Source organism: Tympanuchus pallidicinctus, unplaced genomic scaffold (assembly GCF_026119805.1).
Source record: "Tympanuchus pallidicinctus isolate F22 unplaced genomic scaffold, pur_lepc_1.0 scaffold1, whole genome shotgun sequence".
Taxonomy (NCBI): Eukaryota; Metazoa; Chordata; class Aves; order Galliformes; family Phasianidae; genus Tympanuchus; species Tympanuchus pallidicinctus.
In genome coordinates this window covers 46,793,541-46,817,274 of record NW_026294618.1, presented here as the reverse complement: position 1 = coordinate 46,817,274, position 23,734 = coordinate 46,793,541, and the positions used below count along the sequence as shown (strand labels likewise).

The 23,734-nt window shown below is 44.3% G+C and overlaps 2 protein-coding genes across 8 annotated transcripts in view; one reads left to right on the top strand and one right to left on the bottom strand.

Annotated features, from left to right (window-relative positions):
• The window catches only part of ROS1 (ROS proto-oncogene 1, receptor tyrosine kinase), a 72,053-nt gene extending 67,719 nt beyond the window's left edge, over positions 1-4,334 (top strand). For all 3 annotated transcript variants that reach the window (XM_052683073.1, XM_052683082.1, XM_052683091.1), the window contains one exon: positions 3,034-4,334. In XM_052683073.1, the coding sequence (XP_052539033.1) occupies positions 3,034-3,185 (152 nt within the window). In that variant the 3' untranslated portion in view covers positions 3,186-4,334. The remainder of the gene's footprint in view (positions 1-3,033) is intronic.
• An 11,951-nt stretch (positions 4,335-16,285) lies between these two features.
• VGLL2 (vestigial like family member 2) lies at positions 16,286-22,315 on the bottom strand. Of its 5 annotated transcripts, XM_052687515.1 has the most exons (6): positions 22,195-22,315; positions 21,874-22,061; positions 19,960-20,251; positions 18,261-18,758; positions 18,041-18,099; positions 16,286-17,425 (listed from the first exon to the last, which is right to left on the bottom strand). In XM_052687515.1, exons 2-6 carry the CDS (start codon positions 21,952-21,954, stop codon positions 17,342-17,344), a joined length of 1,014 nt encoding a protein of 337 aa, XP_052543475.1. In that variant the 5' UTR covers positions 21,955-22,061; positions 22,195-22,315; the 3' UTR covers positions 16,286-17,341. The 5 variants fall into 5 exon arrangements, with proteins under 5 accessions (XP_052543475.1, XP_052543466.1, XP_052543468.1 ...); XM_052687506.1 differs by lacking the exon at positions 18,041-18,099 and having other exon boundaries at positions 22,195-22,306; XM_052687508.1 differs by lacking the exon at positions 18,041-18,099 and having other exon boundaries at positions 16,286-17,264; positions 22,195-22,304.
• Positions 22,316-23,734: the final 1,419 nt, after the last annotated feature.

The following is a 23,734-nucleotide window of genomic DNA, read 5'->3' as shown; positions in this document are numbered from 1 at the left end:
CCTCTTATACATTGTCACCTTCTGAAATTAAACACCTCAAAACCATCTGCTTATCAAGACATCACAACAATTTGCGCCCTTCCAGGCAGGATTTCAAAACATGCTTTGGGCCTGCACAGCTTGTAGTGAGGGCAGGGAAAGGGACTCTGTGCTGAAAAGGCAGGATACATGACCCCACTCGCATGGCCACTGCCTCCTGCAGGAAGCAGCAGGCTGGGATGCGGGGATTTAGAGGGGGAAGCACAGATTTAATCAGATTGGGACTGGCTTCCTCAGAGGAGCCTAAGCAAGCAAACTCCATCTGTCAAGAGTATGAGTCAGGCAATCAGTGTCTTGTGTCACTTAATGTGGGGTCCTTTAGACCAAAGTTCTGCCTACCCATGAAGAGATGCATTGCAATTAGTTTACGTGCAGTTTAGCTCAGATGTTGTACTCACAACTAGTACTGGGGAAAACATCCCAAGAGGTGCATTTAGGAATTAACACAAGTATCTACACAGCTACAGTGCAGAGTTTTGAACATAGTATTTTATTTATTGGAAGCAGTCTACCTGAGGGAGCATGGAGCATGGTGGGGACCTACTTCTCAGCAGAGTTCTTGTATTGATCACTGTGCTGCCAGAGCCAGCCTACCTCATGCCCTGATCTAGGTTGTTTGGAGTGGATGCGAGTAACTCTACACTGTGCAGCAGTCCACAGTATGGACAAGCCAGCAGGATTTAAGTATTTGGAGTTGACTTCCTAGCACGACTACAGATTCTATTAAGGTGTTCCTTGGACGCCTCCTCTCGGTACATTTGTTGCCTCAGCCAGGCTCTGCTTGTGAAATCTGAGGGGATCACATCACATGGTTCATCCTGCATTTACTCACGTATAACCCAGCATGACTATACATCAATCAACTAATTTTAGCAAAGTTAAAATTGAAAAGAAAAGAGAGATATCTCATGAATATGACCATCTCCAGCTTTTATCTTTCTTCTAATTCTTGATGTTCTTTGGAAGGGGCTTCCTAACTTTATTCAAACTTCTCTACATTGTCGTATGGCTTCCCAGGATATTGATGGTGCCTCTAGGTCTCATATTTCTGAGAGAAATTTCACACAAAAAATGTTTTTTTTTCAACCGTTAATTTTCAGTATCTTCTGTCTCTCATTAACTTCTGTCTCTCTTCTGTCTGTCATATAACTCAGTGAGCAAAAACTATTTGCTTGTTTGCTGAGTTATTTGAGAGGCAAGCATTGTACTGCATAACCTGACATCTTTGCACAGAGTTTTTGGCTTGTACAGCAGAATGGTGCTAAGCTTTCATGGGTACTGAACACTATGTTAAGAGAAGACAACACAGTGGTAAAGGGAGGACACTTGTAGTAACAAATCTCATTATGGCAATGGCTGTGCAGCTTGTGTGTGTCGTGCTATAGAAGAAAGGATATCAACGCTATCTTCTTTCTCTTTCTTTGCATGGGCTATGAGCATTCCACATGCATGCACACAAAAAAGTACTTCTTGCTTGTTTTGTCTCAAAAGCTCAAAAAGTAAGACAAAGCTAAGCTGCTGATTTTTACCTCTTTTTCTCTGCAGTGAGAAATACAGTGGTATATGGGTTAAAAAAGGATTATAATATTTTATATATTCTGTAAATCTTCAGACCTGTTGGGGAAAAAATTAGTAATGTATCTATATATCTGGTAAAAATATCTCAGTGACCTCATACTCACATTTGTGTAAACATCACCTCATCAGTTCCAGATACTTATACAGGAAACAAATCTGAATGCTCCTCCAGTGTTCTATACTTAGGCAGGTCAGCCGGCATATGTCTGGTCTGTAAATACCGAGTTTTACTTGGGTCCTTATTTTAAGGTTTCTCTCTTAAGAGTTTGCTGCAAACATGCTCTCAGCATTTGCCAGCTTGCCTTTTCCGAGACAACTTGTGCCTGAGGGTTTCCATTAAAATATTTATTAAACAAAAACCACATACACAGAAGAGCTGTACTGGTTGGTGAACACTTGGTTGGGATTGAATTACTAAATATTGCCATAATAGTCCTGAAGTGACAAAGTGAGTATGAAATGATTTTTTGTGGCTCTCAGTCATGGTATATGAAGGCAGTTTGTGCTGTCCCAGTCTCCACTTTGCTAACAGGTTTCTAAATTCAAATCTCTTATTCGTGCTTTTTCCTCATAATATTTTCTAGAGGTCTCTAGTATGTGGAGAACACTTTTGAGTTTGTAGCTGATGTGTGTGTGTCATTATAGTGACATAATAAATTGTTTGTTGTCCCACTGCAATGGCAAAACACCTGTGACTCTCATGAGTAGATAACTGTGAATGTCACGTTTCATTTTCCAGTTGTGAAGTAAAATAAGGGGGGAGCATAATAACAATAATAATAAAGTGTTCTTCAGAATAAATGCACAGAATAGCAACAATTATAACTTGAGCTTTTAGTTAATCACTTGAAAAAAAGTTATAGTACCTGCAATAGATATATACAATACATACAAACAGCATCAAACCAAGAAAAAAATGTAAAGCTTTTAGTAGTGGATAGAAGACATTGTACTGCTGAGTTCATGTTTCCTGGAAGACAGAATATTACAATTCTTCTAGAGGGGGAATATACTGCAACTTTGTAGGCAGAAAACTGCCCATTTACAGGACTCTATTACTGTATTACTAGCAGGGTAACAAAAAGCTACAGATTAAAACCATTTTAGCTTTATGCAGAATATCTTTCCTACCAAAAGAGGTCATGTATTCATAAATGTATTGCCATCTGCAAAAGTATTAATAGTGATGACCAAACATCCTTAAGTGATTTGGTGGAAGGTATAATCCACACAAGCAATAGCAGAAAATAGGTTTGACTCATCAGTCACTCTTCACTCAGTGACTAGACAGACTTTCTCTACCAGCTGATTTTCTAATCAGCTTTTTCTAATATTACTTGTATATCACTGGGTTGTTACCTTTCTCTTGTGTTTTTTTTTTTAATTTTTTTGTTTTGTTTGTTTTTTTAAATGCAGATATTGATGTTCCACCTGCAGATTCAGACAGCATTCTTTCAACCACTCTAATGGAAGAAAGGGATCAAGAAGGCCTAAATTATCTGGTAGTAGTCAAAGAAAGCAACCAAGATCAAGGTAGCATCAGCTCTGCAGAACATACTTCGGTCTAATTCCATCTGTCTAATGCTCCGCTTGAGCACAGAAGAGAGAACTCTATCAAAGAAGATGTAAGACAGACAGAATATTAAGCACTTTATTATACATTTAAAGATTTCTTAAAAAAAAAAAACACAACACTAATACTCAAAAACATCAGAACTTCCAGAGAATGTCATAAGGTACTGAAACAATCAGTGTACAATAAGACAACAGTCACATATTTTTGATTTTCTAAATGCTAAGTTTCATGCATTTCACAAGATGTAGATTAAGGAAATAAAACTTGCCATGAGACAGAAAATGATTTTACTGGATCCCCACTAACTTTACGCAGAGACATAAACCTTGGACACAAGCAGTCCTTCCAAAAGAAAAGTACTAGAATGCTGTCTCACAGAAGGAAACCACCTGATCGTGAAAAGAAAAACAGTTCAAGTATAGCTTCATTGAGCACTCATGAGATTATAAAAATTGAAAAGCTAACAAATGCTAGTTGTATTTTTCTGATCTCCAAATCTGTAGGCAACTGAAGAAAGGTGGCTGGATTGTTCACTGCAGGGAGGATCTATTTTGTCATTTAATTTAAATATACTATTGCAATCATCTCAAATTTTAAGTTGTACAGTTATTGATCTGAGAATCTAGTATCCACACTCCTTTTCCCTTTTAATGTTGATCACGTTTCATTTATTAATAATGGTAAATGTTTTTCCTTTATGTCCTTGGAAATCAAATCAAAATATATAATAAAACAATATATAAATAATTCCTGTGTAAACGGAAGCAATAAGCTCTTCAGAATGCTTCATCATGAATAGCAATTTGTAAATTTTGCAGATATTCACTGACATCTGTCAGGAAGCTAGAATCGTGTCCTGCTTTTATGCAAATTCTTCAGAGTGGGGAACACTGGAGAGTAGTAAAAATGCATTGTTTAATGCTAAAATGTAGATATTTTTAAGGAACATTGCCACTGAAGTCAAACTCCAAAAGTTTCTTAAATGGAGATCCAATACAGATAAACAAGATGTTTGGCATTTGACTATTTGAAAGTCTTGCCTCAAAATTTAATAAAAACTGAGGTATTTTGGAATTAATATTCTTTAAAAATCATTGACCAAAAATAAACCAACCAAACCAAACAAAACAACTGATTCAAATTGGCTGTTACCGTGTCATTTTTTCCTTTTACAGTTTAGCCACACTTGTACATATACAAGCCACAGTTGCCAATACCAACAGTTGAATTCTTTTATCTTTCCTTCTCTTAACCTACATTCACCAGGCCATTACTGATGGATAAATAAATACTGTATAATGTTTCCTCCCTCTTTAATTTCTGTTTAATTGTACAGATATTCCTTCAATTTCAGTAACTTATACATGAGTAACATTTACTAACAAGTAACATGTTCAAACAGGAAACCAGGAAGATCTCTGTTCTGTGGTCACCAGGATGACTTCACATGCACATGCAATTCCACTTAACTCAAGAGGACTGCTCAGTCAGCAAGCTGCAAACAAAAGTTTGAGAATGAACATGACTTCATATGATATCTTTTTCACATGATATTCTGGTATTAGCAGGAGAAGCCTTCAATCCTGCCAAGAAGCTTATCTAGGCAGCAATGTTCACAGGCCCCATGACTACGTCTGTGATATAATCCACATCAATTTAATCTTGTATAGGTCTGAGTTGGAAAATGATGATGCTAAAGCCTATCCAACATGAGTAAATTGAGTTAGTGTGGAAGGTGAGTAACAGTGACAACAGCAGTAAAAACTTTGACATCTCAAACCAGTCACAAATACCCAAAGATACAAAAAGAACAGACAAGAAGGTAAGTGTTGCTTTGTTCACATTTTGGAAAACTAGTTTTGATGGAGGGTTTACTAGAGCAGGATGAAGAACAAAGTGTCAACTCCAATGCATTCCCAACAAGCAAAACTCAGAATACTGACCACTATTTCACCTAACAGTATGAAAAATTGATTGAATAAGACACAAGTCTCTAAGCACATATCTAAGAATCGTTGTATATAATTTGCAGGAGCCAGTAGAAGACACATTATTTAACCTTCCCCACGCATACAGTGTGGTCCCAAGCATGCTTGATGATGCCATTTTTCAGCTCTGAGTCTGACCTTGCCCATCATTGCTTTTTCCCTCTTCCTTATCTTCCTGTCTTAGAGAAGTACATATACAAAGACTGCACTGACTGGGAGTTCAAAGTTACCATACCTGAGTCCACTCATAACGCTAGTTGCAAAAAGCTTCTTAACATTTCACACTTCCACATCACACTTTTCTCCACACATCGCATTTTTACATTCTTTACCCCATGAAAGTAAGCCTCAACTCTTCATAATTATTCTCATTTTACTCATCAATTTTCCTTACTCTCTGAAGGACACCTCTCACCTTCAGGCAGCCAGTGTCTCATAATGCTTCTCATAGATACCTTTAGAGACAGTAGGAGGGATGAACAGCCGTGAAAGACTCTTTTAACACACTCCGTCTTAGGAAAGGAAAGAGGCATTACCTGGCCTGTATTTATATCTCTCCTTTGCTGACTCCACCTTTGGCAGACAAAGTGAAAGATTCAAGAAAGTTTGAATTTAAGGATCTTGACTTTCAATTCTATATTTTTTTAAGTTAATGCAGATGGGTTTAAGGATGAGAATATCTTTTTAAGGAAACATATATTCAGAGGAGAAAAAAATCCTAACGTATCAGAAAGATTAAATGTGACATACAAATGAAGCAGTTGTCATGACTACAGTTGTATGACATTCTGCTGAGAGACTCATCCTCCAGTGTACAGCCAATACTGTGTATCTTTACCTTCTTTCTTCAAGATGTACATTGATAATGAGTATGAGGTGTGGTACCTAATGTAGCCCTGGGGTCCTCAGCACAGGAAGGACATGGAGCTTTTGCAGTGGGTCCAGAGGAGGGCCACAAAGATGATCAGAAGCCTGGAGCACCTCTTTTGTGAGGAAAGGTTGAAGGAACTGGGCTTGTTTAGCTTGGAAAAGAGAAGGCTCTGGGTAGACCTCATTGTGGCCTTCCAGTACTTGAAGGGAGCTTATAAGCAGGAGGGGGAACAGCTGTTTACATGAGTTGATAGTGATTGGACAAGGGGGAGTGGTTTTAAACTAAGACAGAGGAGGTTTAGTTTAGATATTAGGAGGAAGTTTTTCACTCAGAGAGTGGTGACTCATTGGAACTGCAAAAGGTTGCCCAAGGAGGTTGTGGATGCCCCACCACTGGGGGCATTCAAGGCCAGGCTGGATGTGGCTCTGGGCAGCCTGGTCTGGTGGCTGGCAACTCTGCACATTGCAGGGAGGTTGAAACTCGATGATGATTCTGATCCTTTTCAACCCAGGCCATTTTATGATTCTATGATTCTATGGATCCCCTTGTAAGCCAGCAGAAGCTACCTATGTAAGAGGAGAAATCACTGCAATGAAGATCATTTCTGCAAGATCTGTAGGTAGCAGGAAGTGTTTTTTGGAATCTGAATTGAAAATGTATAGAGATTCTTGCTGGCAATTCTGTCAGCTTCTTAAGAAAAGCACAGTACTCAGGCTATAAAAGTAGATGGGCTCAATTTTCACTCACTGTACATCAGTTTAATTATGTTAAGATGATGTATATCAGTGAGGAAACTGTTTCAACCTTCATCTTCTCAAGATTTGTTGTGACTTTAGCAAATACCACTTTAGATGTTACAATTAAAAATCTATTTATTTCAGTGCAGTGTATAGTCTTGCCTCAGCATCACCAACCTTCTAGAAAGTATTACCTGAATGGTCTTGAAAAGAACCTGCCCAGATAAGAACTGGAAATAAAGGGGAGTGGGAAAAACTGCCATTTAATACTGAAATCAAGTACTGCTTGCACCTGTCAGTTAGAAAAGTTCATGCTAACAGCTCTGATTACTTGCATATAAAGCAGTGCAAAAGTAACAACCTATGAAACCGAGAAGTAAAGATCCAAGAAGGGATTCTATCAAAACTCAACGTCAAGAGATGTTTAATGTTACTGTTGCAATTCTAGAGAATAACACGCGGCAGAAAAGCTGCTGTCCATTAAAGAAAAAGCTTCCTGTCCATTAAAGAAAAATCCGGCACATGCTTTTTTTCTGCCGTCCCGTATATCAGGTTTGGGTTCATTGAAGTTTTGCACAGTATTAAATACTTCTTCTTCCTTCACTGTTCACATGGCAGCATCATGTTTTTGAGTGGTTGCACAGTTCTCACTGTGAGGATCCAGGCTACTTTCCCTCCAGTGTATGTTTCTTCTGGCACACAGCATTTTGCAGGTAGGGGGGCAATTTTTTAAGGGTTCTTTGCACATTTCCTTCATTACTCTAAAGTGACATTGGAGGGCATGGTGATGCAAATTCTTATCTAGTGTAGAGTCTTTCTCACCCATTGTATGGCTCACCACATCTCACATACGACTGCTGGTTCTGAAGAACTATTTGGACTCTGGAGAAGCAAGGTCTGGGCAAATGCCACCCTTTCCAGGGGATTATCTCATGGATCACACAAAGAGTCCAGAAAATTATTTGGTTTAGAGTACCTTGTTTTTATAGAGAGGAAAGAAGAGAATGATTTCTCCCTCTCCTCCTGTTTCTTGGTACTGCAACTCTACAGAGCTCTGTCAATCCCACACTCACCCACAGGCAGTGACCATTCCCCACGCTGAGGGCTCCTAACCTATCGAGTTATTTCTCCTACAGGATCTCTTCAGTCCTTTTGGCCACCCTCGCAGTTTTCCCCAGACTGTTCTCAGTTCTACAAGCTCCTTTCAGAGAGCAAGAGATTAGAAACACAGACTATTCAAAGCTCATAAGTACATTTTCTGTTCTCTATTATTTTCTTAGTCATTCCTACTATTTTATTTGTTTGTTTCTTTTATGCACTCTAAATACTGATATGACTTTTTATGGGGTTATCTTTCACAGTCCACACATATTGTATCTAAGCAATGATGGCCACTTAGATAGACATCCTTGGAGTCTATCTGCTTATTTGTGAAGTTATTATTAAAACTTTATTATGTACTTCATCTTTTAATCATTTCATATTTGAATTTCAACTGGTGTTCTATCATCAGGTCTTTGATGTGTGAGATCCTTTCCAGTTCCTCAGAGCTGGAACTCTTTCCTGAAATGCTCATGCCTTCCCACAATGTTCCTTCTGATTATGTCAAATGATACATGTCCCAGAATAAATTGTTCCCTTTGTGAGCTCCTTTCCCTCCAGGAACTGACCATTTATTACTATTCTTTTTCTCTGAGATTTTATCAAGATACATATCAAGGTGAGGATCCTTCATTCTTTGGAAAGCTTTGTAGAAAGCATATAGAAAGCCTTTTGGAAATTCACATAGATATCCAAATAGATAATTCTTATCCATGTTTATTGTTCAATTCATAGAATTCCAAAGGTTTGTGAGGTGAAAGTGCCTTATCAAGAGTTGAGGTTCCTCAGCTTTCCTGGGAGCTTATAAACATGAAGGAAATCAACTTCTGACAAGGGTAGACAGTGATGGGACAAGGGGGAATGGCTTTAAACTAAAGGAGGAAAGATTTAGATTAGATGTCAGTGGGAAGTTTTTTACTGAGAGAGCACTGAGGTGCTGAAACAGATTGCTCAAAAATGTTGTCCCATCCCTAGAAATGTTTAAGGCAGAGTGAATGGGGCCCTGGGCACCTGATCTAGTACTTGATCAGGCAGTTGGCAACCCTGTCTGTAGTAGGTAGTCGGAACATGATGATCCTTGGGGTCCTTTCCAACCCAAGCCATTCTATACTTCTGTGATAACAGAGCTGACTGACAACATCTGCATCACTAAGTCCCTTAGAACTTGATTTCCTCACTACTTTTACGAGGGGCACAAAGATCCTTATTAAAGTACTTCTAGCAGAGCCACTGCACCCTTGTATGACACTCTGCAGCTGTTTTCGATAGAGAAAATTTTGTCATCTATTTGAATCAACTGAATTCTCATTTTTATTTTCTTTTAAACCACAACATGATGCTCAATAATATTTTCAGTCCTCAGGTTGACTCTACTGAGCGTAAAAAGATGAAACTGGATCTCTATGATCCAGGTTTAGGATTATGTATTTCATGAATGACTGAGAAGGTAAGAAAGTATTCTTCTAGATTCCAAGCTTCATCTTACTACTCAAAGGTGATTTAATTCATCTACAACAGATGTGAAAATAGTCATTATAGAGAAGAATGTCAGTGAAACAGCACAAATGGCTCTGTTAAAATAATTCTAATGCATCTTCATTTCTTTAATTGATTCAGGTAAGTTTTTTCTTTCACATGCATGCTGGAATGAGTTGCAGGAGATGGCGCACCAAGTGGATTTTTCAAGGTTCTATTTATAATTACACTTGGCACCTCTACCTGACATTATGTTTTAACTCCAATAAATAATCAGAAACCTTCTGCTTCAAAGCCATGCCAACATATTATCATTATTGCCAATTGCATGAATGATACTACTGTATAAAATAACTTTTATAATAACAAGTTAACTTCTTCAGATGACGTTTTACATTTGGAGCATGTTCATCACTGTCTTCTATCTTTCACAATAAGAAGTGAGCTGTAAAATAGCCACTTTCTGTTTGGATACTAGTCTGTTTTGCAATGCTGTTCACATAACAGGCTTTTCTTTTTGCTACTTTTTTTTTCCTCCTGCCTTTCTGGCAGTGTAGGTCATTCAGTGATTATTAGAGGCAGAATACTGAAATACCTGTGTACTCTTGTGCAGTATGGTAAGCAACTATGGTTTTCTATCCATTCCACAGGAAATTCAGTGGATTGTTGACATTGTTTTATGTCACTAAGACATAAGTCCTCTAATTAATCTGTGTATTTCTCTTTACGTATCCAATTTTCATACCTTTCAGGAGGAAAATGCATAAGTTCTCGGTAATTTCCAGTCACAAATATATTTAGCTTTCTCTTACAGAGTATCTGGGAGTCACAGAATTAACTTTTCATAAGAATATATTCTCTCACATCTTCCTGTCTCTTTAATCTGACCTCACCACACACCCAACAATGGAAACCAACCCACAAGATCCAGCCTTATGAGCTCACCAGCTTTCTTCTTTCCTCAGTTTGTCTGCAGACGTAGTCTTTGCCATCTTAACAACGACATCAGTCCACAATTTTTGAGTCTGTTGCTTAAGATAATAAGAGAATTATCCTCTGCCTAAATTGACTAAAACCAAACTAGTGACATGATCTCTGTATGCAAACTCCATGCATGCAGATACTCTACACTGAATGTGCTGAGCTTTCTTTCATTAAAACTACTCTGCACTTGCAGACAGAAGGGTTTTGCTGTTATTGAGAAAGCTTAGAGAAGATTCTCTGTATCAGCAGTGCAAATCTTGAAGAATAGTATGTTTATCCTCAGGGTGAGCTCCTGTCAGAAATGGCCAATACAAGGAAATTCTGTTGGAAACTGTAGGAGCAAAGGTGAATAAGAACATTCATGTGTGGGAACTGCTGTGTCAGGAGAGGTGCAACTTTCAATGCCACATGTAAAGGAGATGTTTAAAATGCCTTTCCACTGAAAACGGCACCGGGGGACATGGTTAGTGGGCATAGTATGGTGATGATGGCTTAATGGTTGGACTAGATCTTAGTGGTCTTTTTCAATCTTAACGATTCTATGATTCTACAAAAAGGGAGAGGAGAGCAGCAACAGCTGTACAAGTATTGTTATACACACTGATTTCTTTAGAAAATTAAAAAGCCAATTTATTTACATTTACACTTAAGGTTGAGCATAGTTTCGTGCTTCTAATTAGTAAACAAAATTTTCCAAAATATAAATGTGAAGTGTCTAATGTGATGTCGGCATGACATACTGTGTTTCCACTGACTGGGTAGGAAGTTGATTCGATTTTGCTGGTGACCATGGACTAATTTCATAAAGATTAATTGTTCTGTTCACACTGCCACTCTTCAGGGCTTTCTATAGCAGCCATATGATGATGCAGGCAGCCCTGCTGTATTGCTTTGCACAGGGAGGGGATGGCCACGATGAACTCCAGCCAGGGTGAAACACATTCCCTCACCTGCCCCACCCAGAGTTGTCTGCTGGCTTCAGGCTAGAAGCTGTACTTTCACAGCAGAAATGGGAAAGATCCACTATTTCTGCTGATTGTCAGCATTCAGCATTACCACAAAATAAGTAAATTAGGTATCACAAGTGGTGGGGAAAATGGCAGGCTTAGAAAAATCTTTAAGAGTCTTTGTCACTTAATCATGTGGCCTTGCAGCAGCAAGCCTAGGCAATCACTGAGGTGTCACCAGGGAGGAACAGGGTTTGGCCTCATTGTTGCTCATTTTTCAGATTTGTGTGTAGCAGTCATGCTGCCACTAAAACAAGGTTTCCCACTTTTGAGTTGTCCTTAATTTTTTCCAAGACCCTTTCTCCACGGAGGCCTTTCTGAAATGCCTCTTGTCCTAATAGAGGCATGATTTTTCTGTGGTAAATGTGTGCTAAAATCCTCTTCAACAGTCTTTGATTCAATTTTATGCTACATGTTGAATAAAATGCAAAGATCCTGATGGAAACAATTCAAGAAAATGAGTGACAAAATAACTGCAGGTGCTCCATTGCTATGATGTTTGCACAGTTGTGTTTTGACTCAGATCATAGACCCCTGCAGCATCCCAGAAAAATGAATGCTTCTAGAGACTGAGAAACAGGAAAAATAAATGCGGGCAATAAAGTAACTTTCAGAAGATAGGCTCAAGGGCTCTAAGGGCTATGCAAATATAAGCGTTGCAAATTCTTTTCAGATATGTGTGTTTTTTAAAATCACAAGAGCAACAAGCTAGGTGGCAAAGCAAAATAACAAAGTGCCCTGGGAAATGCACTGCCAGAGAAGATAAACAAAAACACATACAAGTGTCCTCATGAGGGTAGGATTTGCATTTTCTTAGCAGAACAAACTCTGCCTTGGCTCCCTGTGCTCTCACTGAAGTGGAGGTCATGGCTAGTGACAACTGGGAGCTGTTCCTGGAGCCTCTCTTGCCTTTTTAGGTTATGAGGGTCTCTGTGTGTTTAGGATAATATGATTGACAGCTCCACTCCGGCCCCAATTAGCACCCTATAATTTATTAGCTTCTGCTTTCAGATTATGCGCTAACTTCACAAATATTTCAACCACGGAAACAGCAGATATCAAGTGTCCCTTTCCTGATCCAGCTCACTGTGACCGCAGTTAAATACACAGAGGGAGCTGTGCAGGTCTGTCAAGAGAAAATAATCATTTGTGTCTGTGTGCAACTGGGGCTGTCACAGCACTTTAGGATTCTTCCTGTGAAAAAAAGGTTTATTCTGCTGGGCCAGGGATTCAGACCCAGCTCCTTCTTCTAGGGTGCAGGACTGGAAACCAATAGGCTGGCTCTTCTGGTTCTATTCTGCTTCTTGTACGAGTACTGACATTTCAACCACAGACAAGAGGTGCTGATGACAAAGCTCATGTCCCTCATCGTGGTACCCCTTTGCTCCTTGCAGCTGTAGCATGGGACTGGTGGTAGGTGCTGGAGAGAAGGGGCTTGGAGAGCAGGGAGGGCAAGGATCAGGGGTCAGAAGATGGAGTAAGAGGAGAAATAGGGAAGCTGAATTGGGAGGCACCTTGCAGCCTGACCATGCCAGGTGAAACAGGAGGGAAGATGCCTGCAGGTGGGACTGCACACAGGGAGCTCAGGCAGGAGAAGGCACTGGACTTCTCACTGAAGGTAGTGTCTGTAGGCCTGTTGTACAGCATTCATGCACTGTCCCTGGTCATGGAAGCAGTAGAAAAATGCGATGCAATGTTAATTCCTTAGATATAATTAGAGATGGACACTAACAGTGGGACTCATCTGGTCTGAGCTGCTCGTCAGGGTAGCCAGTTCAGAAAGCAGGCTGACTATGGAAGGAGGTAAACAATAGCTCAGTTCCCAGGATTGTAGCCCCAGATCTTAATGGAAGTTTTTTTCTTTTTCTTTCTTTTTCTCCTTCTTTTTCTTTCTCTTTCTTTTTCTTTTTTGTTTTTGTTTTTCCTTTTCTCCTTTTTCTCTTCTTTCCCCATCTCTCATTCCCACTTCCCTACACAGCATTGCTTAGCCCTGAAAGCAAGCACCTCAGTGCTCCAAATGATCTCACCTCATCTCTCTCCTTCCCCTTCTGCAACTGCTCCTCTGGGTGGCAGGCCAGGGAAGCCAGCCAGGACACCACAACGCCCCAAGGAGCTGACTCGCCTTTCTGTAACCAAAAGGGCATCTTAATTATACCCCTTGCCCAGAAAAAGATGCACAAGAACTGCCAGTCAGAGGCCTTGGTGTATCTTAAGCCATCCACAGCACTTGCCTTCCTTTTAGAAAGGGACCAACATTTAAGCCCTTGCTAGAGCTTGCTGTGAACCTTAATAGGACATCAAAGGCAAAGTGAGGAACGACTGCTTCTGACCCAAGGAGTTGGGCAGATCCATTTCCTCGAGGACAGGCAGGGCAGGAGCTTAGGGAAGTGCAGAGATTTCAGGCTCTCTCCTCCCTTCCTCTACTCCTTTCCCCTCCCCTAGGGGCTCTGATGTAAAACCCACTGGAAGAGGTGGTAGGAAGGAAAAAATATTCACCCTAAGACTAGCTGGCAGGAGACTGCAAATGCAGAAGCACATATTTGTCTTTAAGGAGCCCTGAACTTCATCCTTGCAACTGCAGCTATGTCAGAGGGGAATCTTTGTTAAAATGAATAAGACTCTGTGGCTGATCGCCCCTGCACCTGCTTCAGCACTGCTCTGCAACAGCTCTGAGCCCTTTGCCTCCTGCCCCAGAGCCCGCATGGACTGTTATATCTTTATGTCACCTCTGAAATAATCTGTTTGCTTGAGTATGGCTGGAGAGCAGCAGCCGGTACAAAACTGCAGGTAGAAAGGAGACCCTAGCGGTCTGCGTATGGCATGTAAGATACATGTAATGCAGAGAAAGCATACCTTCTGCATTTACAGATTTCTTGTGCACATTCCTGATTAAGCAATTAATCTATGATGCAAAGAAGAATAAAACAGATTTATGAAATAGCACCGAGGTTTTATTTACACTGCTATTGCATTAGGAGACTCACTCACTCTGTGCTGGGCAGTGTAATGCTCAGGGTGAAGTTTCTGCTCTTACAATGCAAACTGCAGCCCTAGCCCTGCACACTCCCAAACTTCAGAGGCAATGAGCAGCCTCCCACAGTCAGGGCAACACAGTGAGCAAAACACTGCTGCAGGTTTTCATCAAAACACCCTCAGACTGCAGCACACCCATAGTGGGAGCCTTTCTAAAAGTAGTTTGCATAGCACGTAACACCATAAGCCAAAGACTTGACTTTGGTGTTTAGGTACTTCCACACTGCAACGCTATAAAAATATATTGTCTGGAGAGCAAATATCAATAGCAATAGTTGTGTATTCAATGCATAAATCCTCATGGTTGGAAATGCTCCCAGTCAAAGTGAATGGTAAATATCATTGCAGTAAATGACTGCTTACATGAATGTATCCAAACATATCTGGGCTGTATTGCCCAGTCCTCCTCATTAGAAGAGGGGAAAAAGTGAAAGAAAAAGGAAACAATTGCACTGAAGTACTGTCTACACAAAAGCCAAATTAAACTTTAAAAAAAAAAAAAAAAAAAAAAGGGAAGGGAAAGGGAAGGGAAGGGAAGGGAAGGGAAGGGAAGGGAAGGGAAGGGAAGGGAAGGGAAGGAAAGGAAAGGAAGGGAAGGAAAGGAAAGGAAAGGAAAGGAAAGGAAAGGAAAGGAAAGGAAAGGAAAGGAAAGGAAAGGAAAGGAAAGGAAAGGAAAGGAAAGGAAAGGAAAGGAAAGGAAAGGAAAGGAAAGGAAAGGAAAGGAAAGGAAAGGAAAGGAAAGGAAAGGAAAGGAAAGAGGAAAAAAAACCTTAAACTTTAAAAAGAGCTTAAAGAAAATGCAGGTGACTGTTCACAGAATGACCTTGCCATCTTCAAGCCTCTGCAGCAAAAAAGTTAAAAGCCATTTTTAGTTCTTTTTCTCCTGCTAAGTGCTGCTGTCTTCCTTCATGATAGAAGACTTAGAACATTTGTGGTTTAACCAGCACTACAAGATCTGGAGCTGTTCGCTTGCCCTTTCCAGCCTGCCAGCTAGCCAGGGGCTGTGATGAAATGCTTGTGGGTTTGTCCGGCTGAAGCACCACCGCAAGCTGCCTCCTGCCCTTTACCCAGCTCTGACCGGGGATGTTCTGCCCTCTTTTTATTTCAATGCAGCTCCTTGCCAGCTTCTCACAATATTTATTCTCACTGCTTTATTGTTGTCTTGCAGTTAATGCTCCTGTTCTTCCCCTTAAATGTACTTCTAGTGGAGATGGAACTTGGAGCAACAAGTTCTCCATTTCCAACACATTTGGAAACATTTTGCCAAAGTCTCAGAATGTAAAATCCCCTATTACGGCACAAAGGTCTGTTTCCTACTGCTTCTCCTGGTGTCAGAGGGATGATGTCAGGACTCCCACGTGCACTGAACTTTGTCTGCCATTAAAGATGTTTCATTAAGAAAAGACAGAACAAAATAAAACGCTGTAGTTACGGGATCTGATGCTTTGCCTGTAAAAGCGTCAGCTTGCAAGCATAGGGCAAACTTGCTGTTTCTGTTTAATTGGTCATTTGACCCTCTATAATAACATTTTAATGTACCAGTGCAGAATAGCACAGTGCAAAATATAGTCCCCTCTTCCAACAACTTTATGAAGAAATGCCTCTTACTATGGGGTCTATCCTTTCTGCAGCCTATCCTACAGAGACACCCTATGCTAAGAGGCAGCATTGCCACAACATTGCATATTCTTGTCTTTTGTATATATCACCATATTTTCTACTCGTTAAGAATATATTTTCAACTGCTAGGATTCCTAGTTAGCTTTAATGCAAACTAGTAAAATAACTCACTCCATCCACACTACAGGTATTTATTTTCTCCTTTTCCATCCTGAAGTTTCTAATCTGCCCCATTTCTTTTTTTCAATTTTAATTCCCTATAAAAACACGCAGGGTGAAAGAAGGAATACCTTTAATGCAGCTTTCCTACCGTCAAGTAGATATCTTATTCCCCTTTCAAACCAAAACACGACAATTATTAAAGTGACAAAATGACAGCAACAAGTAGACAAAGGGAAGCGTTAGAGGCAACCCAGACCTATTGTCCCACATGTGCTTTTCCTTGTGGTGTTCCCCTTAAATGCTATCAGGTTGAGGGTGAGCAATTTTTCCTGGGTTTCCTTTCTCCCCCTTCTTTAAGAGGGTTTTGTTTTCACCATAAAATGCTTCTTGTAAAAAAAAAAAAAGAAAACAAACAACCATTACATATTCAATGCAAATGTTATGTCAAATTCTGACAAGTGCCACCTTGGTTTTCATATTTCTGGAGTTTGAACAGTTGTCCGTGGAACAGCTGCACTTCTGTAAGCCCAAGGCAGGTGGCCCAAGCTAGACGCTTGCCACTCATAACCACAATGCTGAAAAATCTGACTAGCTCCTCAGTAGTCCAAAAATGTTAGCGAGTTCCAGTTTCTTCTCCTTTTACTTTTCTGCAATGTGAAGTAAGAATCCAGTTCAAAACTGCTGAATAGTTTTTCCCAAGTTGAAATCAAGAAATGATTTTCACTGTCATAAAAAAATATTCACACCACTGAAATAATCATGATTTCCTCTGTCCCTTGTAAGAAGGCCAGTGGTTTTTCATCACTGTTTGTGATGTCATTTGACTCTTTTAAAATAGTCCAACTGCAGTTCTGGCTGTGGAGTTTGTTTAAATAGTTCATGGTCTTTGGCTCTCCTCTTTCAACAGAAGGGTTTTCCTCTCCAAAATAAGTCTAAAGGTTCATCCTTGCAAAGCCAAGTTGTTTTAAGTCCCGTTGTCTGTCCCCAAGCTGCAGGGCCATGGTAGGCTTGGAAAAGGGCAAGGGGGTCTGGGAGGCTCTGAGTCAGCTCGTCAGCTCAGAAGGGATCCACCACAGAAGGAGTAACGCCGAGCTGCAAACCAAGACCAGAAGCTGTTACAAACTGACCCGACTTCAGCTCCGAATGCCACCATGCCTAGAGGCAGAGATCTACAGGGGAGAGCCAGGGGAGGAAGAGTGAAGGACAGCTCTAAAACCAGTACAGATCCTTGCTTTTGTCCTGAGGCTGCAAACCTGAGAATGGAGAGAGAGAAGAAAAAAGGGAAGAAGAAAAAATAGATACAAGCATTTAAGGAAAGAGAAAGACAAACTCCATTTCTGCCACATGAGATCAGAGGCTCAGCTGAAGCCTGGGCTCCCCAGGGCTAGAAGAAAGCAATGAAGCAAGAAGAGCCTTGGCTGCAGTGAGGACAGGCACATGTCTCTTTCTAAACTGAAGTGAGGCTGCACGGAGCCACCAGTGACTGCTGTCACCAGGCTTCATCACGAGGAACCCAAGCAGCCGAGCAGGCTTTTCTTGCCTCCACAGACACAGCCGGATGAGCTGGCACTGCTGGCCATGACTCTGTCCCCTCTGCAGCACCACTGGGCACGCAGCCCTACATGCCAGCACCTGGCCAGGGGCAGGCCACCAGCACCAGCTTTCCTGGTCACAGGGATAGCAGTTGCCCTTACATACTCAGCAGATACAATAGCATTTTTTGAAAAATGGGAGAAAAAAAAAAGTAAACAGAGGAAACTGTTTAGAAAGCTGCAGAAATTCACAGAGCTGTGGGACTGCCCTTTGGCCACAGCCCTCGGGGCTGCATCAGGCTTCCAGCACAGAGAAAGGCCCAAAGCAAGCACTACCTCAGAGCGTGTCTTGGGATCCAGAAATGTTGAGTGGGTGACACATTGCTCTTGCTTGCCTGGCCAAGGAATGCAAAGAAGGACATGCAGGATGGGTTGGGAGCTCGCACACCCATATGTTTCCTCTAGCTGCCCTCTACAGTGCCCTCCCCTCCATCACCTCAGGGCAGGGGTAGCCCTGAGCTGGGGGGATCCCAAGGGGCCAGGGAGCTCTCTTCACCTGCGTCCACGTTGAGGCCGAGGCTCTGTGCCACGTCTCCCGCCGCATTGGGGAAGGGTCCCGGTGTCGTCCAGGCAGCAGCAGGGCCCGCCTCGCCCTTGCCCAGCTCGCAGGGTGGGCTGACCGGTGTGGGCACGGCGGCGGGAGTGAGGCGGTGGGGGCGGACGGAGGCGGTGGGCACCAGCAGGGAGCCATAGCGAGGGTCAAAATGAGGGCCGTAGACCTCATGCATGGCTGCAGGGCGGGGGTAGGCTGTGCTCTGCGTCCCGAGGTAGGGATGGTGGTGGTGGTGGTGGTGGGCGTGATGCCAGGCCTCAGGGCCACCCTGGTGCAGGTGGCCGTGGAGGGAGGCTGGGGCATAGGGGTCCGCGGTGGTGAAGGGCAGCTCGCTGTGGGCAGCCAGGGGGCTGCTAAGGGTGACGGGGACCGAGGAGGGCTGGTAGGTGCTGTTCCAGAAGGACGGGGGGAAGCTGCGCTGGCTCATCGGGAAGGAGCCATCTAGATGCAGAGAGAAAGGAAAGGCGGATGAGCACTCTCAGTCCTGGCATCCGACTCACTAGGGCTTCTCTTCACTCTCATTCTGTGGTTATCTTCCAAACAACCACCAAACACACAAAAACACACAAAACTGCTTCCCAGCAGCCCTCCCCAGCCCAATCATCCAGCACAATTAGCCCGGGGCTGGAGCAATTTTCTCCAGGCTAGGCTTCTTTTAGTACTTCTTTAGGGAAAAGATTGTTATCTAAGGTGAGAGAAACACCTTTTTCTCTCAATCTGGAAACTGAGTCAGAACAATTAGGAAGCACAGCAATTGTCAAGGTTGGATTTCTCTCTTTCTTTCTTTTTTTTTTGTACTAATCTCCCTCTTGAAGCATTTATGCTGCTCAACACCTTAGAGGATGCCAAACACTGCCAGGAAAGTATCTACTTCCTCAGTGTAGTTTCAAAGCAGTCATGAACAGCCTGAGCTGTGCAATCAGCTTAAATATGCTAAATCTATGTGGGGGTAATTTCCCTGTCTATTGCATTGGACATGTTCTTGCTTCTTGAGGCTCTTGTTAGAATGCTTGGGAAGCATTCTGCAGCTCTTTGAGGATTGACAGTGCAGAGGGTAAGGACCTTGTGCTTTTCTTGCCCAGTGTGAAGTGGAATAGAGATAACTAATAGTGCAGAAGATACTATGCATTATTGATTGTGAACAGACAGTGTTGCCGATACAAACATTTGTCAGGGAGATACGTCAGCTCTGCACCTTCTGTTATTACTCAGGAGAAAGGGAAGCAGTTCCTGAGGACCTAAGAAATCTTTCAGCTTTCAGTGCTGAGCATCTTCCACTTACGAAATACTTTAACCAGTATTTCATTCTTAGAAAACTGATGTGAATTCAAGGAGAGAGTGAGCAATCAGCTCTCAATTGGGCACTGACAGGTGAGGGATGGTCCCAGGAGCTGCTCTGCAGCAATGCCTGAGGTCAGCTGTTCCCTGCCACCCTAGGCACCCCATGAGACTATAAGGTGTAAAATGGTACAAAAGATTCACGCCTGTATCCAATTCTCTTACTGCTCCCACCTTTGCTCATCACAGTCCCAAACTCAAAGCCAAGAGACACGGGGGTTTCCTGCCGTGGCTCCTAGCCCTGCACCTCCACACTCCCCGCATTCGTGGAACCCCAGCACTCTCACCCCTCCTCGGTGCTCACCCCGCCAGGAGCCGGTGTTCCGAGTCGCCTTGGCGCTGCCGAGCGAGAAGCTGCTGGGCTGGCTGAGCGCCCTGCTGAAGTGCTCGTCCACCACGGCGCTGATGTCCCCTTGGAAGTAGGTGAAGAGGACGCACCGGGAGCTGATGTACTCAGCCTCGGGGGGCCTCTCCTTCTCGGGGCTGCACTCCTCCTCCTTGATGCTGGCTGCGGCGTGGCTGGAGAAGGAGCTGCTCGCGCCGGCGCTGCTGCCGCTCTCCGGGGCTTCTTGCATTTTGGAGTACAAGGCGAGTTTCTGGAGGGAGAGAGAGTAGAGGGAGGACGGGAAACGGAGCAACGAGGTGTGCTGACCCCCGTCCCGGCCCTCTGTCCCCGTGCCAGGCGGGATGCAGCGCCCGGGCCCTCTCGGAGTTCCATGCAGGAGCTGTGGTCCTGCCGCACCCAGGGGCACCCGAGCCTGGAAGTGGCGGAAGGGACGGGCACTGCCGGGAGCGGGGTGACGCGAGGGACTCAGCTCCCGGCACGAAGTTCAGCACTCAGAGGGCGCTTTGCGGGCCGGATCCCGGCACCGGGGGAAAGGCAGAAGAGTGACCTACAAAACAAAGCGGAAAACGGGAGGAAGGGAAAAAAAAAATCAAAGCCTGTCCGCTTCAAACGCGTCTCAGGGCAGAAAGCATTTCTCTGTCTAGCGGGAAGCCTCAGGTATTTCCTTCAGGATTACACAATTTTTACTGGATCCTGCAGGGAGAAATAAAGAGCGGCAGGCACTCAGATGTTTCCCGAAGTCTCTCTGCCAGCAGCCGCCGGGAGTTCCTTAAGATGAGCCGGGGACGGCGGGCCGGAGCGGGCAGGAGGAAGAACGAGGGTCGGGAGGCCGGGAGCCCTGGACCGAGCCTCGCGGGATATCTAATAACGTCGCTCCGTGGCTGCCGCCTTTCCACTTGGCTGCCGGCTCAGCCATTGAGCTAATAATTAGCCCTCTAAATAATGTCACCAGCGTGCGGACGGGCCAGTGGGGGGGCAAGGTGGGGGAAGACATCATCTGCTATTTGTAACAGGTATGCCGGCCTCGCTGCCAGGGCTGGAGGTGTCCCGCGAGCCGCCACGCCGCGGCTGTGCGGAGAGGGAGAGGAGCGGAGCGTGACTACCCGCCCCCAGCCCCGCACGTCCTGGGCTGCCGCCTGTACGCGGCCCGGGGCCCTTCCGCCTCTACAGCTCCTATTTTTCGTTTGCTGGGGAAAGCCGTTTTCCTATTCTGAAGTGATAAGGGGAGAAAAAATAAATTAATTAATTAAAAGAAAAAAAAAAAAGAGAGAGGAAGGAATGAAGAAAAACACCTCCAAAGAAACGGGAAGCTGAGAGGTGCTGCAGGTGCTGCTGAGGGTACAGGAACGCGGGGCTCAGCATACAGCCCGGGCTGCACACGGACAGCCATCCCCTTACGGGTGTCTCCAGGGCAGCCCGCGGGGTCCCGCCGCCGAGCGGGGCTGGAGTGGGAGCATCCCCGGTAACCACGCGAAGAGTGGTGCGCTTCTTCTCCCGCGGCGGCGGTCGGGAAGCACCCCGGGCAGCCCTCCCTCGCCCTTCCCGGTAGCCCTCTGCAAACCCGGGGGCATCGTTGCCCGCAGTCGTCGAGCTCGGATGGAGCCCGGTCCAGGAAAGGAAAAAAAAAAAAAAAAAAAAGGGGGGGGGAAAATCCCTTAAATGACATATCGGATCTGAAGTCCCGTTCTCTCCCGCAGTCCCGGCAGTACGTACCGTGCCGAGCCCCGCACCAGGGTGGGATGCAGCCCCGCTTCGCTCACCATCGCAAATTCCGGCTCTTCTCCCCCACCCCCTCCCCTTCTCCTTTTGCCTTTTTCCTTTTGGTGAGGCTCGGGGCCACCCTCCCGTCGCCACCCCTCCCACCCCACGTACCTGCGGGTAGGGGCTGTAGGTTGCGGCGAAGTACGGCTGGGGAGGACCATACACTTGGTACATAACATCCAGACAGCTCATGGCTGTCCGCGGCCGCTAATTCGTTTTTCGGTCATCAACTCGCGTTCTGCAGAGCGGAGCAGTGCTCGGAGGGAGGGAGGATCCCGGGGGTTAAGAGGCACAGCTCACTGTGGGAGGAGTGATTGAGGGGTGAGACCGCGCCGGGCTGAAGTCCCCCGGCTCTGCCTCCCCCCCACGCAGCTCGGCTCCCCTCCCGGCGCCCGCAGCCGCGCTGCTTCTCCGCGGGACGGGGGCACTCACACCAGGGCAGGGAGGGAAGAGCCCCCTGCAGCCGTCGCTCTCTCCTGCCCTTTCCCTTCCACCCGCCGTGCCGGGGCGTGTTTTCCCGGACGAAGCGGGAACTGTCCTGCAGGGAAGGTAATGTCTCCCAAACCCAGCGTGCTCCTGGGAGCACTGGCACCAGAGCTCCGGGATCAGCCAAAGCTGGAGAAAAGTTATCTCAACGGGAGGAACCTCCCTAGAAACGTAGGATGGGAAATGCCGGGAATGAATGAGGATGCTCGTGCACAGTTCCTGTAGTAAAAACAACCTGTCGGGGAGGTAAAGAGGCTTATTTCACGGCTTCCCGGTGAGTGCATGCACACGGACAGGTGAACGCATCCCAAAGCAGCTTCGACGGTGGTGTGTAAGAGAACTCGGTGTGTAATACGAGGATGGAGGCTCTCATGTCGATGCCAACCCCTGAAGTATCCACAGCACGACTCACAGCGACTGAGGAAAGGGGCTCGACTGAGCTTAGTTTTAGGGCTTTTGAAATGAAGACAAAACTATGGGGGAAAAATGAAAGAATATTTCTTGGTTTTCAAAGGGAAAACTGAAAAGAGTGAACACTTTGAATTTCGAAGGCCTGGAATTCTTTCATTATATTATAGAAGAAAATCCTTATAATTAAAAAGATTTGTATTTGTCTCTGCTTTGTTTATCAAAAATACAATTTTTATAATCCAGATTCTAGAAACTGTTGTGAATGCTTATCCTTTGCCAAAAAAAATATCATATTTCAGTGCCAATGAGCATAACTTTTTGTTGTTGTTGTTGTTTTCTGCACCAGGTGCAGAAAATTCATAATTCAAATAGTTTTTCCTCCCTCTTCTAATTCAGTAGATTTGTTTTCTGTACTGCAATGCAACTCAGAGCCCTGGTTGCACAGCTCAGTCCCAGCACTGCTTCCCATGCTGCCAACCCAAATGAATTGTATGCTCATGGCTGCGATGGGAACAAGGAGAAGGACTGTAGGTACCAGGCCTCAAAAAATAAATGTATCTAATACTTCATGGCTTCACTTCTCCTGTTCAGGAAGCAAATAGCCACAGTAGTGGGAAAGAATCACCCCATGGCTGGCATCCAAAAGGCTGCGCTCAGTGGAGGAATGCACCAGCTTCCTGCAGCAGGAGGTTGAGGGACCTCACTGGGACCACAGGGCCCCTCTCCCAGCCTGGTGTCCCCACCAGGGAGCGTCCCCATCCCCAGAAGGTTAGCGCCTGTCTCAAAGGTGTCAGCCTGCTGGGTGACACATTTACAAGTGGAACACATGCTCTGAAAGCACAGCACATTTCCCTGCTGGCTGCACAAGCTCTTCTCCAGTGACTTTGTGCAATAGCAAAGGTAACACCTGACTCTCGCCTCGGCTGAGCATGTGCTTTGCGCAAGGAGAAAAAAGCAAAGCGCAGCAACAAAATGCGACTGTGTGCAACAGTGTGGCAGAGTCCAGGCTGTGTCTGCTGGACAATCGTTCCCTGAGGGCTGAATTGAGTGGATTTGCTTCACTCCCAGGTAGATG

Coding starts and splice junctions, on each gene's coding strand:
- VGLL2 (XM_052687515.1), bottom strand. CDS start 21,954: ATGAGCTGTCTGGATGTTATGTACCAAGTGTATGGTCCTCCCCAGCCG. Junction 20,252..21,873: donor CCTACAGCCCCTACCCGCAG/GTACGTGGGGTG, acceptor CTCTCCCTCCAG/AAACTCGCCTTGTACTCCAA. Junction 18,759..19,959: donor GAACACCGGCTCCTGGCGGG/GTGAGCACCGAG, acceptor CTCTGCATCTAG/ATGGCTCCTTCCCGATGAGC.